Source organism: Eretmochelys imbricata, chromosome 2 (assembly GCF_965152235.1).
Source record: "Eretmochelys imbricata isolate rEreImb1 chromosome 2, rEreImb1.hap1, whole genome shotgun sequence".
NCBI classification, from domain to species: domain Eukaryota; kingdom Metazoa; phylum Chordata; order Testudines; family Cheloniidae; genus Eretmochelys; species Eretmochelys imbricata.
Genome location: NC_135573.1, coordinates 3262049 through 3277334, shown reverse-complemented (window position 1 = coordinate 3277334; position 15286 = coordinate 3262049). Strand labels below are relative to the sequence as shown.

The 15286-nt window shown below is 60.4% G+C and overlaps 1 protein-coding gene across 1 annotated transcript in view; it reads right to left on the bottom strand.

Annotated features, from left to right (window-relative positions):
• KIFC2 (kinesin family member C2) overlaps window positions 1-15286 on the bottom strand; it is a 50517-nt gene that overhangs the window by 29712 nt on the left and 5519 nt on the right. Inside the window, exons 2-7 of the mRNA XM_077808802.1 lie at window positions 12553-12622; window positions 12083-12249; window positions 9464-9716; window positions 2773-2969; window positions 2250-2315; window positions 1329-1466 (exon numbers count right to left, since the gene is read on the bottom strand). Of these exons, the coding sequence (XP_077664928.1) occupies window positions 1329-1466; window positions 2250-2315; window positions 2773-2969; window positions 9464-9716; window positions 12083-12249; window positions 12553-12622 (891 nt within the window). The remainder of the gene's footprint in view (window positions 1-1328; window positions 1467-2249; window positions 2316-2772; window positions 2970-9463; window positions 9717-12082; window positions 12250-12552; window positions 12623-15286) is intronic.

The following is a 15286-nucleotide window of genomic DNA, read 5'->3' as shown; positions in this document are numbered from 1 at the left end:
CTGGGCACAGGGGGGCGGGGGGGGCAGTGGGTCACCTTGGCCAGCGTGGCAGAGGGCTGGGCACAGGGGGGCGGGGGGGGCAGTGGGTCACCTTGGCCAGCGTGGCAGAGGGCTGGGCATGGGGGGGCGGGGGGGGCAGTGGGTCACCTTGGCCAGCGTGGCAGAGTGCTGGGCATGGGGGGGCGGGGGGGGCAGTGGGTCACCTTGGCCAGCGTGGCAGAGGGCTGGGCACGGGGGGGGCGGGGGGGGCAGTGGGTCACCTTGGCCAGCGTGGCAGAGGGCTGGGCACAGGGGGGCTGGGGGGGCAGTGGGTCACCTTGGCCAGCGTGGCAGAGGGCTGGGCACAGGGCGGATGGGGGGGCAGTGGGTCACCTTGGCCAGCGTGGCAGAGGGCTGGGCATGGGGGGGCGGGGGGGGCAGTGGGTCACCTTGGCCAGCGTGGCAGAGGGCTGGGCACAGGGGGGGCGGGGGGGGCAGTGGGTCACCTTGGCCAGCGTGGCAGAGGGCTGGGCACAGGGGGGCGGGGGGGGCAGTGGGTCACCTTGGCCAGCGTGGCAGAGGGCTGGGCACGGGGGGGCGGGGGGGGCAGTGGGTCACCTTGGCCAGCGTGGCAGAGGGCTGGGCACAGGGGGGGCGGGGGGGGCAGTGGGTCACCTTGGCCAGCGTGGCAGAGGGCTGGGCACAGGGCGGATGGGGGGGCAGTGGGTCACCTTGGCCAGCGTGGCAGAGGGCTGGGCATGGGGGGGCGGGGGGGGCAGTGGGTCACCTTGGCCAGCGTGGCAGAGGGCTGGGCACGGGGGGGCGGGGGGGGCAGTGGGTCACCTTGGCCAGCGTGGCAGAGGGCTGGGCACAGGGCGGATGGGGGGGCAGTGGGTCACCTTGGCCAGCGTGGCAGAGGGCTGGGCATGGGGGGGCGGGGGGGGCAGTGGGTCACCTTGGCCAGCGTGGCAGAGGGCTGGGCACGGGGGGGCGGGGGGGGGCAGTGGGTCACCTTGGCCAGCGTGGCAGAGGGCTGGGCACGGGGGGGCGGGGGGGGCAGTGGGTCACCTTGGCCAGCGTGGCAGAGGGCTGGGCACGGGGGGGCGGGGGGGGCAGTGGGTCACCTTGGCCAGCGTGGCAGAGGGCTGGGCACGGGGGGGCGGGGGGGGCAGTGGGTCACCTTGGCCAGCGTGGCAGAGGGCTGGGCACGGGGGGGCGGGGGGGGCAGTGGGTCACCTTGGCCAGCGTGGCAGAGGGCTGGGCATGGGGGGGCGGGGGGGGCAGTGGGTCACCTTGGCCAGCGTGGCAGAGGGCTGGGCATGGGGGGGGCGGGGGGGGCAGTGGGTCACCTTGGCCAGCGTGGCAGAGGGCTGGGCAGACACAGTCGCCAGCTGCTGCAGGAGCCCCTGGGTGATGCTGAGACTCTGCTTCAGCCCCTCGTTCTCCACCGTCAGGTTGTGGATCCGCTTCTCCGAATCCGTCACCCCCTGGAAGGAAAAGCGGGGCCGGGGAGCTCGAAGCCTCGGCAGCCCCCCCGCCACTGCCCCCAGGAGCCTCGGCAGCCCCCCCACACTGCCCCCAGGAGCATCAGCGCCCCCTCCCCACACTGCCCACGGGAGCCTTGGCACCAATCCCACACACTGCCCCCAGGAGCCTCGGTGCCCCCCCCACTGCCCCCACACACACATACTGGCCCCCCCCACACACACACACTGCTCCCGGGAGCCTCGGCACCCCCCCACAGTGCCCCCAGGAGCCTCACACCCCCCCCCACAGTGCCCCCACAGCAGCTGCCAGCTTTCCTATCCTGGGAGCGCCCCCTCCCCCGGCTTCTCTCATCTTCCTCCCCACCACATTCTTCCTCCCACACCCTGGGGAGCAGGAGAAGGGATAGGCCAGTAAAGGAGGCAGTGGGGGGAGAGGGCAGAGACAATGGGGTGGGGGGGATAAAGTGCGGGGGCAGAAGGAACAAGCCTAGGCGGTACAGTGGGGGGACATGGGGCTGGGGGGCAGATGCAGTGGGGGGCAAAGGGACAGGTGTGGAGGGGCTGCAGTGGGGGGCAGCAGAGGGGATGTGGGGATGCAGTGGGGGGGAGCAGAAGGAACAGGCCTATGGAGTGGAGTGGGGGGAGGAGGCAGAGGGGATGGGGGGTTGGGGTGGGGGACTAAAGTAGGGGGGCAGAGGGGACAGGCCTAGGGGGAGGAGGCAGAGGGGATGGGGGGAGGAGGCACAGGGGACGGGGCTGGGGTGGGGATGTCTTTCTCCTCACCATCCCCGTGCGCAGCCGCGTCAGCTCCTCCTCTCGCTCCTCAATCTGCTGCTTCAGCTCTTGGACCTAGCAGAAGGACACACCTGGCATCAGGCCCCTCCCTCCCCAGGGGCTGCGTGCCACGGCCCCCTCCCCAAAGACGGGGCGCTGCCGATGGAGGGCGCAGTTAGGGCAGGGACAGCCCCAGGGCATAAGGGGCTGGCTGGCGGGGGTGAGCCCAGTGCCCCACATGGCCCCCAGGGCTGTAAGGATGAGGCTGGTGCCTGCTAGCGGGGGCTCCCCTATAGCTCAGGGGCGCTGAAGGGCTGAGTTCTTGCCCTGGTTCCCCAGGGACTCAGCCATCCCTGCCCTGCAAGGCCCTGCAAGCAGAGATCCCACCTGTGGAGCTGTCTCCATCCTCAGGGTCTTCTCCCCTTCCTGGGGCTTTGCTGTGGGCCCCGCCAGCCTCTTCTCAGCAAGAGCATCATTCCCATTCCCATCCTACCTGCCAAGGTCCACCAGCAGCGCGGCCCCTGGTTCTCACCTGCAAGCCGAAGCTCCCTGCCAGCTGCTGCTTCTCCTTCTCCCCCTCTTCCAGCTGCTCCCTCAGGCCCGTGATCTCCTCCAGCAGCTTGTTCCTCTCTCCCTGCAGGGCACTGATGGACTCCACCAGCCGGTGCACACCCACAGGGGTCACGGGCGGACACGGGGACAGGGGGCAAGCGGAGGGCGGCTTCATACCTGGGGTGAGGGGGACATATGCAGTCACTCCTAGGACATCCATGTGGGTGCAGAACTAGGTGGGCCATCTGGGGAAGGGACGAAGGGGATGGGGGGGATGCATCCCACCATAGAATCAGCCTGGAGACAGAATCACCCTCCGCTCAGTGAGGGGCAGGCGGGTATGTGCTCGGGGGGGGGGGAGGATGTGTCGGGGGTTGGACAGGTATTTTGTATGGGTGGGTAGATGGATGAGTGTATTGCATGGACGGATGGATGGATGGTCATGTTGGATGGACGGGTGGGTGAATGTTGGATAGGTGGATGAATGAGTGGGTGCATTGCATGGGTAAATGGATGAGTCTGTTGGATGTGCGAATGGATGAGTTTGTTGGGTGGACAGGTAGATGGATGGATGGTGTGTTGGATGGACAGGTGGATGTGAGGGATGGATGGATGGGCAGATGGATGTGTGTGTTGGATGAGTGTGTTGGATGGATGGCTGAGTGTGTTGGATGGTGTGACGAAGTGGGACTGTTCTTAATGTTTCCTCTGAATAGTGTGGGGGTGCCTCAGTTTCCCCTATGCAGTTCTTAAGTATCTAGGGGGTGGGATAAGGGTGTATGATCATTGCAGAGCCCTAGAGGACAGGTGTCTGCAGGAGTCTGGACACAGAGAATGGCCGACACCCTGTTTCCTGGCCACTGATGGCCTGGCCCTTTCCCCCTGAAAGGTGAGAGCTAAAGGGTTGGAGAACAAAGGAATCAGGTGACCTCCTGGCCAGGAAAAGGGACAAAGCCCAGAGGAGGAGGGGCTGGAGGGAGTTTCAGTTTGGGGCTGGCTGGGACATGGAGTGAAGGGCAGACATGGTTGTCTGGCTCACTGCCACCCAAAATGGACCCAGCTGAGGGGTCCTGTTCTCTGCACCTGCAAGCTCTGTTTTAGACCATGTTCCTGTCGTCTAATAAACTTTTTGTTTTACTGGCTGGCTGAGAGTCACGTCTGACTGTGAAGTTGGGGGGGCAGGACCCTCTGGCTTCCCCAGGAGCCCCGCCTGGGCGGACTCGCTGTGGGAAGTGCACGGGGGGCAGAGGATGCTGAATGCTCCGAGGTCAGACCCAGGAAGGGGGAAGCTGGGTGAGCTGTGTGTCCTGCAGACAGGCTGCTCACAGAAAGGAGACTTCCCCAGGGTCCTGACTGGCTTCATGGGGAGCAGTTCCAGAGCATCGCCTGGGGACTCCGTGACAGATGGATGGATGGGTATGTTGGATGGTTGGGCAGATGGATGAGTGTGTTGGATGGTGTCAGAAGTCACAGGTGTGGTGCTCTGCTCTGTTAAATGTTGATAACAGTCAGTTGCGTGCATGTGTTCCCTCTGTGCGCTGCCCTGGCTCTGCAGATTGCTGACACAGAAGACCCCGAGAGAACCCCCAATGACCACAGGCTCTGACAAGGTACGAAGGCACCCGGCCAGGTTTATTGTCAAATGAAAGAGTCTCTAGCTCCCCGGATAAGATGTCTACAGTTCTGCTAGTACATATGTGCTCCCTGACAATGGATTGGCTCAGCCAGTGGCGGGATTTACCACTGCCCCCTAGGCCAAACCAAGACATCCACTCAGGAGTGCATTCATAGCCACAGCTACAAACAAGTTACACATCACTCCTGACGCATAGAGGTGCAACCCCTCTAGGTGTTAGGGTGCCGCCTCTCACAAAACAACTCTACCATATTACTTTCCTGCCCCTGTCTTTAGGATAGGTCAGCCTGTTCCTGTTAGCTGTGGGGTACGTGCTTGTACCAGAGTGTTCTGGTACCATCCTGGCACGTGTTTCCATAACTAGTGCCCAGGACCTTTTAGGGATGTGTATTTTTACAACATCAGCCCTCTTCTTGCCAGATTCTGTGACCAGGGCCTGCCTCTGGCTCACAGCTTAACTTTGCTTTATGTCAGCAAAATCTTGACCATTACTTTAGTTCAGGCCTTACGCTTCATACCAGGCCTCTGATGCAAGAGTTTGTTTCAGGGCATCATCTTACTACAGATGGATTGATGGATATGTTGGATGGATGGTTGGTTGTGTTGGACGGTTGGGTGGATGGATGGGTGTCTTGGATAGATGGATAGGTGGGTGGGTGTGTTGGATGGTGTAGTAGGAAGAGAGCCTGAGACATAAGCCCTTGTGTCAGAGGCCTGGAATGAGGCAGGACCCGCTCACAAAATCTGGCAAGAACAGGGCTGATATTGCAGAAACACACATTCCTAAGAAGTGCTAGGCACAGAGCACTCACGCAAACACATCTCGATATCAAGTGGTACCAGAACATCCCAATATCAAGGATGGTAGAAAAACATTCCCCAAAGATAAAAGGAACACACTGACCCCTCTTAAAAGATAAGGTCAACATGACAGTATGTAATAGAGATGTTTTGATCGAACCAACACGTACAAGGTGATGGGTGATAATTCGCCACGTCAGGGGGCAGTAACTATGTCAAAGGGGCAGTACTAACTTGTTTGTATTAGGGCAGGGGTCGGTAACCTTTCACAAGTGGTGTGCCAAGTCTTCATTTATTCACTCTAATTTAAGGTTTCACGTGCCAGGAATACATGTTAACGTTTTTAGAAGATCTCTTTCTATAAATCTATAATATATACCTGAACGATTGTTGTATGTAAAGTAAATACGGTTTTTAAAATGTTGAAGAAGCTTCATTTAAAATGAAATGAAAATGCAGAGCCCCCTGGGCCGGTGGCCAGGACCTAGGCAGTGTGAGTGCCACTGAAAATCAGCACACGTGCTGCCTTCAACACGCGTGCCATAGGTCTTCTACCCCTGTATTAGGGTATAAAGATGTATCTCAGAGGGAATATCTTTGTCTGGTCTAGGGAGGAACAGAAAGTCCCACCGTTCACTGAGCTGGTCCATTGTTATGGGCATACATGTATTAGTGGCCCAGTAGTCTGTGGGATACTAGTACTGTGCTTCTTCGACAATGAACCTGGCTGGGTGCCTTCGTCCCTTAACGGATCTTGTGCTCATTGAGCGGTTCGCTCAAGGTCTGCTGTGCCAGCTGTCTGCACAGGGCTGGGGCGGTACAAAGAGGGAACACACACAAGCAGCCAAATATTTATCAACATCTAACCACAGATGGATGGATGGGTGGATGTGCTTGATGGTTGGGCAGATGGATGAGTGTGTTGGATGGACAGAGAGATGAATTCATGGTGTGTTGGATGGATGGGTGGATGAGTGTGTTGGATGGCTGGACAGATGGATGAGTGGGTGTGTAGGATAGACAGGTGGACGGATGGGTGAGTGTGTTGGATGGATGAATAAATGGACAGGTGTGCTGGATGGGTGGGTGGATGAGTATTTTGAATGGATGAATTGATGCCTGATCTGCCTGTCCATCCAATACACCCATGCATCCACCTGTCCATCCAACACACCTACCCACACATCCATCACACCCTCCATTCATCCACCCAAAATACTCATCCACCTTCCCCTCCAACACACCGGTCCATCCGTTCATCCATCCAACATGCCCACACATCCATATGTCCTACCAACACACCATCCATTCATTCGTCCGTCCATCCAACACACTCATCCATTTGCCCACCCATCCAACACACGCACCCATCCATCCAACACACTCATCATAGAATCATAGAATATCAGGGTTGGAAGGGACCTCAGGAGGTCATCTAGTCCAAACCCCTGCTCAAAGCCAGACCAATCCCCAACTAAATCATCTTAGCCACGGCTTTGTCAAGCCTGACCTTAAAAACTCCTTCCTTAGAAGTTTTTAAGGTCAGGCTTGACAAAGCCCTGGCTGGGATGATTTAGTTGGGGGTTGGTCCTTCTTTGAGCAGGGGGTTGGACTAGATGACCTCCTGAGGTCCCTTCCAACCCTGATATTCTATGATTCTATGATGAGTGTGTTGGATGGATGAATGGATGGGTGGGTGTGTTGGATGAGTGTGTTAGATGGACAGACGAATGAATGGATGGTGTGTTGGTTGGACATATGGATGTGTGGGCATGTTGGATGGATGAACGGACAGACCGGTGTATTGGAGGGGAAGGTGGATGAGTATTTTGGGTGGATGGATGGAGGGTGTGATGGATGTGTGGGTAGGTGTGTTGGATGGACAGGTGGATGCATGGGTGTATTGGATGGACAAGCAGATGAATGGCTGTGTTGGATGGACGGGTGGATGCATGGGTGGGTGTGTTGGATGGACGGGTGGATACATGGGTGTGTTGAATGAATGGATGGATGGACAGGTGTGTTGGATGGGAGGGTGGATCACTATTTTGGGTGTGTGAATGGTGCATTGGATGGGTGGGTGTGTTGGACATATGGGCAAATTGATGCATGGACATGTTGGATGGATGAACGGATGGGTGCATGTTTTGGATGAACGGATGGGTGCATGTGTTGGATGGACGGGTGGGTGGTGTGTTGGATGAATAGATGGATGGTGGGTTGGGTGGGTGGTGTGTTGGATGGATGGGTGGGTGTGTTGAATGGGTGGGTGGATGGTGTGTTGGATGGAAGTGTGGATGGTATGTTGGATGAATAGATGGATGGTGCGTAGGATGGGTGGGTGGTGTGTTGGGAGGGTGTGTTGGATGAATAGATGGATGGTATGTTGGGTGGATGGTGTGTTGGATGGACAGGTGGATGGTTGTTGTATGGGAGGGTGGGTGGTGTGTTGGGTAGGTATATTGGACAAATAGATGGCTGGTGTATTGAATGGCTGGGTGGTGTGTTGAATGGGTGGGTTTGTTGGATGGACGGGTGGATGGTGTGTTGGATTAATAGATGGATGGTGCATTGGGTGGATCGATGGGTGGGTGTGTTGAATGGGTGGGCAGATGGTGTGTTGGATGGACGGGTGGATGGTGTGTTGGATGGATGGGTGGGTGTGTTGGATGGAGGTGTGGGTGGTGTGTTGAATGGGTGGATGGTGTGTTGGATGGATGAGTGGATGGTGTGTTGAATGGGTGGGTGTGTTGGATGGACGGGTGGATGGTGTGTTGGATAGGTGGGGGTGTTGGATGAATAGATGGTGTGTTGGGTGGATGGATGGGTGGGTGTGTTGAATGGGTGGGCAGATGGTGTGTTGGATGATGGGTGTGATGGATGGACGGGTGGATGGTGTGTTGGATGGATGGGTGGGTGTGTTGGATGGAGGTGTGGGTGGTGTGTTGAATGGGTGGATGGTGTGTTGGATGGATGAGTGAATGGTGTGTGGAATGGGTGTATGGTGTGTTGGATAGGTGGGGGTGTTGGATGAATAGATGGTGTGTTGGGTGGATGGATGGGTGGGTGTGTTGGGGGATGGGTGTGTTGGATGGACGGGTGGATGGTGTGTTGGATGGATGGGGGTGTGTGTTGAATGGGTGGGCGGATGGTGTCTTGGATGAGTGGGTGTGTTGGATGGATGAGTGGATGATGTGTTGAATGGGTGGGTGTGTTGGATGGATGGGTGGGTGTGTTGGATGGAGGTGTGGGTGGTGTGTTGAATGGGTGGATGGTGTGTTGGATGGATGAGTGAATGGTGTGTTGAATGGGTGGGTGTGTTGGATGGACGGGTGTATGGTGTGTTGGATAGGTGGGGGTGTTGGATGAATAGATGGTGTGTTGGGTGGACGGATGGGTGGGTGTGCTGAAGGACGGGTGTGTTGGATGGACGGGTGGATAGTGTGTTGGATGGATGGGTGGATGTGTTGAATGGGTGAGCGGATGGTGTGTTGGATGGGTGGGTGGGTTTGCTGGATGAATAGATGGATGGTGTGTTGGGTGGATGGATGGGTGGGTGTGTTGAATGGACGGGTGGATGCGTGAGCTGCGGTTCACTGGTTCATCGGGTTACTTCAGAAGACGAAGTCTCTTCTGCCTCCAGCAGAGCGGGTCCCTGCAGATCAGTCTCTGTGACTCATTCAGTCCTTGGCCTCTCTCCAGAGGCTGCCCAAGAGGGGCCGACTGACCACCACTCATCACCATTTCGTTTGGACACTGCCCCTTAGCCGAGACCCTCCAGCACACTCTGCCTCCAGTGGCCTCATGGGGCAGCCGAAGCTGCCCGACAGGTGACTTTGAGCAGCCACCATCCTGGAGGTGAAGGGCTCCTCCCCCCTATTACCAACCCCTCTCCATGTCCAACCGCCAGCCAGGTTTCCTCCCATCACCAGTGCAGCCACCCTCCTGCATCTCCAGGGCTGCAGCAGGCCCATCACCCTGGTCCTCGTGACAACCTCAGGAGCTCCTCTACCCTGTTGTCTTCAGAGGGGAGGAATTCACACAAGGCCTGACAAGGCGTAGGGGACGAGGCGGGACGCCAGGCAATGGCACCCAGGCCTCGGTGGGATCCCAGCGGTGCCCAGGCCTCGGCGGGGGCGGGACCCCAGCGGCGCCCAGGCCTTGCAAATTTCACCCCCGAAGCCCAGGTGGCTGCTCATGGGCGTTGCTGCGGTCGGGACGAACGACTCCCCACCGTGCAGCGTCTCCATGACGTTCTGCTGCTCGCAGATGACGCCCTCCAGGCTCTCGATGAGGCTCAGCTTGTCCTGCACCCGCTGCCTGTAGGCCCTCCTCAGCATCCGCAGCTGCTTCCGTCGCCGGTGCTCCTCCCGGCGCAGGAGGGAGCGGTACTCCCCGGCTTGCTCCTGCAGCCGCTGCATCTGGCCGTAGTGCTCCAGGAAGGAGAGGAGGTGGGACATCACCGAGATGAGCGGGGAGTCGGGGAGCTGGCGTGGGGGCCCGTGGGAGGAGCAGGGGGAGGGGGGGCCCGTGGGGGATGGTCCGGCCCGAGTGAAATGGCGGGACGGGGAGGGAGGGGCGGACATGGCAGGTCGCAGGGGCACATGGGATGTGGGGGGGATGAGGGAGGTGGTTCGAAGGAGAAAAGAGAAGACAGAGCAGTTAGCGCAGGCAGAGGGTGGGGATGGTTTGCCTAGCGCGGAGGGTGGGGGCCAAGGACTCAGGAGACTGGGCCCTGTCCCTGCTCTGCCACAGACCCCGTTTGACTCTGGAATGGGTCACTTCATCCACTGTGTCTCGGACCCCCACGCGTGCAGTGGGGCTGGCTCCATGAGACGCTATAGGCTATGGTGAGGCACTACGCCCAGGGGCCAGAGGAAACCCCCAGACAGGTACCCCACATGCAGCAGCCTGCGCAGACCTCACAGCTGCCTGGCACCATCGGCAATCGCACACCAAGAGCAGGGGCCCTGTGCGCTGGGCACGGCACACTTCGTCGGGGACAGGTGCTGTCTGTCTGTCTGTCTCGGCTGCTGAGCGTGGGAGGAGAAGGGACTTGCCCAAGGCCACCCGTGTAGCCAGGGTAGGAAAGGTGGCAGGTCAGGCGAGCCACCCGAACACGGACCCGGGGGCCGGGCGGGACGGCACTCCGGCAGCTAGATCAAGCGCCCCCCCACCCCGTGCTCCCCAGCTGCACTGCTGTGTTTAGTGCACCAGAGTGAGCAGAGCTAGCATGTCTGTCCGCGCGAGCTGGGAATCACCTCCCGGCTCAGACCCAGAGCCTGGGCCGCCTCCGAGCCTGGGCTCCTGTTAGGAGCAGAGGGGCCCTTAGGGCCCGGTTCCTGGCTGCCCTGTGTCATGTCATTGAGGCCAGCGCTCCCAATGGCAGCGTTCTACCCACGCTCTGCCAGGCTGTGCCAGGCCCTTCGGTATCACCGTGACGGGCGGTATCCAAAACCAGGCAGGTGGACATGGAGCCAGGGATGGGCAGCGCTGTAGGATTCCAGAAACCCACACACACTCCAGACCAAGACCATTGGTCCCCTCTGTGGTCTGAGACACACGGTGACCCTGGGGACACAGGGACTGGGTCCCTCCTTCTCTGCTCCAGGCCTCACCAACCCCCTTCTGGGGAGAGTAGAGAGCTGGAAAAGCTCCTGGGTGGACAGGAGCACTGGCGACTGCCTGGTAAATAGCCAGCAGGTCAGTGAGGGCAGCAAAGCAAGCAGAGTGGAGGACAGGGACGGATGAGACCTGGGAGCTGTCTGGATGGATGGCTCTGCTGGGCTGGTACATGGCCACTTCAGATCTGACGCAGTGGGTCCTGGTGTGACCCAAGAATCCCAGAATGCCAGCCGGCAAGGGGGTCCAGCAATATCCCGATGCTGGATTGTGCATTCTGGGTCCCCAAAAAGCGAACTGTCCACACAGATGCTGCGTAAGGGGCTATAGATGTCCACTGACAGCGTGCAGGTTTTCTATCGCACAAGGGACCTTTGTTCACCTGGCTCTCGGGCGGGACGTGAGCACCATAAGCTAACACAGCGTATACCCATGTACATACGAAGCCAGCAGGGGGATGTGAAATCAACAGGGAAGTGGCACGCCGGAAAAAGAAACCCCAGTGCGTTATCCTGATCTGAGAACATACACTGAAGTCTGGGGACTTGAGCAGAAGGCAGAGACGACACCCCCCATCCTTCACCTAGGAAGGAAGCGGGCTGGGCATTTACGGTCCTGAAAACAGGATCTCAACCCCCTTGGCTGAGACTCGGCAGAGGAGTTTGGGGGTGAGATATGCTTCGTTGGCCGGCAGCTTAGCCTGCTGAGTGAAGTGCAGGCTCCAGAAAGCATGCTATGATCTTGTTTTACAGGTAACCTTTTGTTTCCATTATTCTCCCTCGCCATCTCTTGGTTCTTTGCCAATGATCTCACCCTTGTTTTCACGATAAAGATCCCTCAGAGCCGTGATATCACACAAAGAGCGGATCCTGACTCTCACAAACAGGGGTACATGTTGGCCCCTGGGGGACAGCAGGCCTGGTACTTCTGGGAGTGTCCTGTGGAGACGGGGCTCGGGGACTGGGGTGCACCTCCTGTTAACCTGCAAGGCAAGGTAAGGGCTGGCACGGCCTGGAGGAGAGGGCCTGGGTGGCTGACAAGAGGGGGGGGTGAGGGAGTGGACACCCAGCTAAGCACAAGCAAGACTCCCCCAGCACAAGAGACGGGGGATACCAAGGGGCCTCACAGTTCTGGGCACCCCGAGACCCATCACACCTGGCCACACCTGTTTGTGTTTCATGCTCCTCATTGCCATGGAGACAGGTCTGATGGGGAACATGCCCAGATTTACCTTCCCGCCAAGGGCCTCTGTGTCCGCTGGGCAGAGCTTCCCCTCGGCAGCTTCCCGCTTGAGGGACAGGAATTCGGTGAGCGGGGTGGCGGCATCCTCCAGAAACCCGCTGTCAGGGCCAGCCTCCTCCTCCTCCGTGCCATTGTCTCGGTCGCTCTCGGAGCTGCCTGCAAAGGCGGGGACCAGCACTGGGCGGGAGCAGCAGCGCCGGGGCGCCCCTTGGCTCCCCCACCGTCGAGACAGCTGTGCCCCAGCTCAGCGGCACCCCCCCCGCCCCGTGTGAGATCCACGCCCCCAACACCCCGCACCCCTCCAGGACATGGGCAGAGCTGGGACACTGTCCCAGCTCACCAGCCCGGCATGCACCGAAATGCAGCCAGCACCCGCCCCCTGCAGCTGGGCCCCGTGCGAACCGGACCAGCCGCTGTGGCTCAGAGCCGTGCACGGGGCAGGGAGAGGAGGCTACGCACTGTCCAGCTCCGGCAGCTCCGGCCACAGCTTGCGTCGCCTGGCTGGCTCCGCGGAGAAGGCATCGGGGCCCTGGAGAGCAGGAGGGGAAGGAAACATCTGTCAGCAACAGAGGCCAGGCCATGGACGGGTCCTCAGAGCCCCCCGACCAACCCGCCCCCTTCCACGCATGGGTCCTCAGAGCCCCCCGACTAAACATCCACTGCAAACGGGTCCTCAGAGCTCTCCCCATCACCATGGACGGCATCTCAGAACCCCTCCCCCGCAGACAGTGCTTCAGAGCCCCCCCCACCCCGAGCAACCCCACACCACAGATGATGCCTCAGAGCCCCCATGGCACCACCCCTTCATGAACAGCACCACAGAGCTCCTCACCCCCTGAACACTCCCCACCACGGCTGCCCCCCCCAAGCCCCTCCGGGCACGGACAGCCCCCCCATGCCACCCCCCACCACTGTGCCCTACAGATCTCCCCAAGAAACCCCCCGCCACAGACAGCCCCATAGAGCCCCCCTCACGCACTCCCTCACCACAGACAGTCTCCCCACACACCCCTGGCTACAGATAGCCCCACAGAGCCCGTTCCTGGCCATCAACAGCCCCACAGAACCCCCTCAAGTACCCCCCCACCACAGACAGCCCCATAGAGCTCCCCCCCCGCTCCCCACAAGCCCAGCACAGAGCTGACCCTGCTGGGTGCAACTGATGCCCTGAGCCGGAGCCATCTCCGCGATGAAGCTGTCTAGACACCGGGAACACTCCCGGATTGCTCCCTTCAGCACTACGTGCCCAGGGCCCTGATGCACCCCAAGACCCGACCCTCTCCCACGAGGCCTGGCTGGGTGCACCAATGGGGCTGGGGAACAGCAAGGTGCTGAGCTAGCAAGATGGGAACCCTGCTAATGGGGAAGAGCCGGCCCTGCCCGGGTGCTGCCCCCGCTAACATACGCCAAGGAGGAGGGCACACACCCGTTCCCCCTCGGTGCCCGGCGCACAGAGGACAAGCAGCTGCTTAGCCCCCAATGGCAAGCCCTGCTCTTTAACTCATGCTTAGCTCTGGAGGTCCCTGGTTCAGCCCAGCCCCTCGCCCAGCTACGCTGATGGGGCACCTGACTGTGTTGCCTGGCCTCACAGCAGGCACCCCCTACTGGAGGAGTCAGCATTGCACCCAGCACCGGCTGGGGTGCGGGGGTGCTGCTGTCTGGGTACTGCTCTCTAGGGGGTGCTGGGAGAGCAATGCCCCACGGTGGGCTGCTGCAGAGTTGGGTGCCTGAGGGGGTCAGGGGCTGCCCACAAGGCAGCACGGAGCCAGCGTTACACTGGGGGGGGGCGGGGGATGCTTTGATTTAGACACAGAGACTAGCCCTGGACCCCTGAGCACAACTGCCCCAGTTTGCAAAAACCACCTCCTGCCTCCCCCACCCCGCAACCAGCCTGTACATGACGCCTCGTGCATCCCCCTTCCCTCCACCACCCCCGCGGTCTATACCCTGCCTGTCTCCGGTCCCCGGGGCAGACCCTGCTCTCCACCCAGCGGCCAGATGGACTCAACCCCTCGTCCAAGCTGTCAGATGAGAATCCCTGCTCATCCTAAACCCAACGCAGCAGCACCAGTGCTGGGGAGCTGTCTGCCTCTGTGTCCCCCGCCAGGGAGACAGACCCACAGCGCAGCAAGTCAAAGCCTGAGCCAGGCCTCCCTGGACAATCAATACAGCCTGGCTGGAAAATGCGCCAGCTCCCTGCTAACAAGCTGCAGCCGAGCCAACCTCGGAGCCAGCTGCGCAGAGCGGAGCCGAGTGGGGAAACGGCAGAGCGCCAGAGCCGAGATGCCAAGGGGAGGAAATGGGGCAGGCTCTCAGCACCGCCCTATGGATCCAATCAGCCCTCTGGCAGGGGAGATCACGCTGCCTTGAGCGGTCAGGCCCCCATCCTGCCGGGCCCCTTTGGAGAGAACCGACCCCCCAGCTGCTAAAGCGCCCACAGAGCCAACCCGGGCACACCTGGCACGCACATCCCGCCCCAGCAGAGGGGCCCAGCCTGGGAACGGCGCACAAAGCTCTCTGCCAGCGGAACACGAGGCACGGCCAACGCTCCTGGCCCTGTAGACGTGTCTGGCAAGGCTCAGCGGGGCTGGGCGCCGACCCGTGGCTGCGGTGAGGACGGGTCAGAGATTGGAACAATCGATGTCTATTCAAACAACAGACGACACCCCTGCCCCCAGGCGTCCTCAGTGCAGAGCAGGGGCCCAGGGCAAAGCGGGCAGGGAAAGCCGAGGTTCTGTGCCATGCTGACAAGCAGAGGGAGACCCAGACCCAGCCCCCCTGCGAGGGGAGGAGTGAATGAACCCCAGTCTGCTGTCCTCTGCGCTGGGTCCGACTGGAACCAGGAGGCTCAGCACAGACAGACCGAGCCCTTCAATCCCTCGTGCCTTCTGGCGCCTGCTCCAAGCGAGTGGGCCCTAGCAGGCTGGGCCCCCGCCCCTGAAGCCACACCGTCCCCAGCCCCTACTCACGTCCCTCGCGCCGCCAGTCTCTCCCACCTCCTTTCCCTGGCGCTGTCGTAACACGCTTGTGAAGCGTGGGTCATGTCTCTAGGGGCTGCTCCTGATAGAGGATAAGAGCCTACTGCTGCTGGTGGCTGACGGAGGGATTCCTTTAGCTCAAGCGACGAGGACCTATGCTCTGGTGCGGATCCACAGCGAAGGATGTCACTGAACCGGACCCCGAACAGGCACCT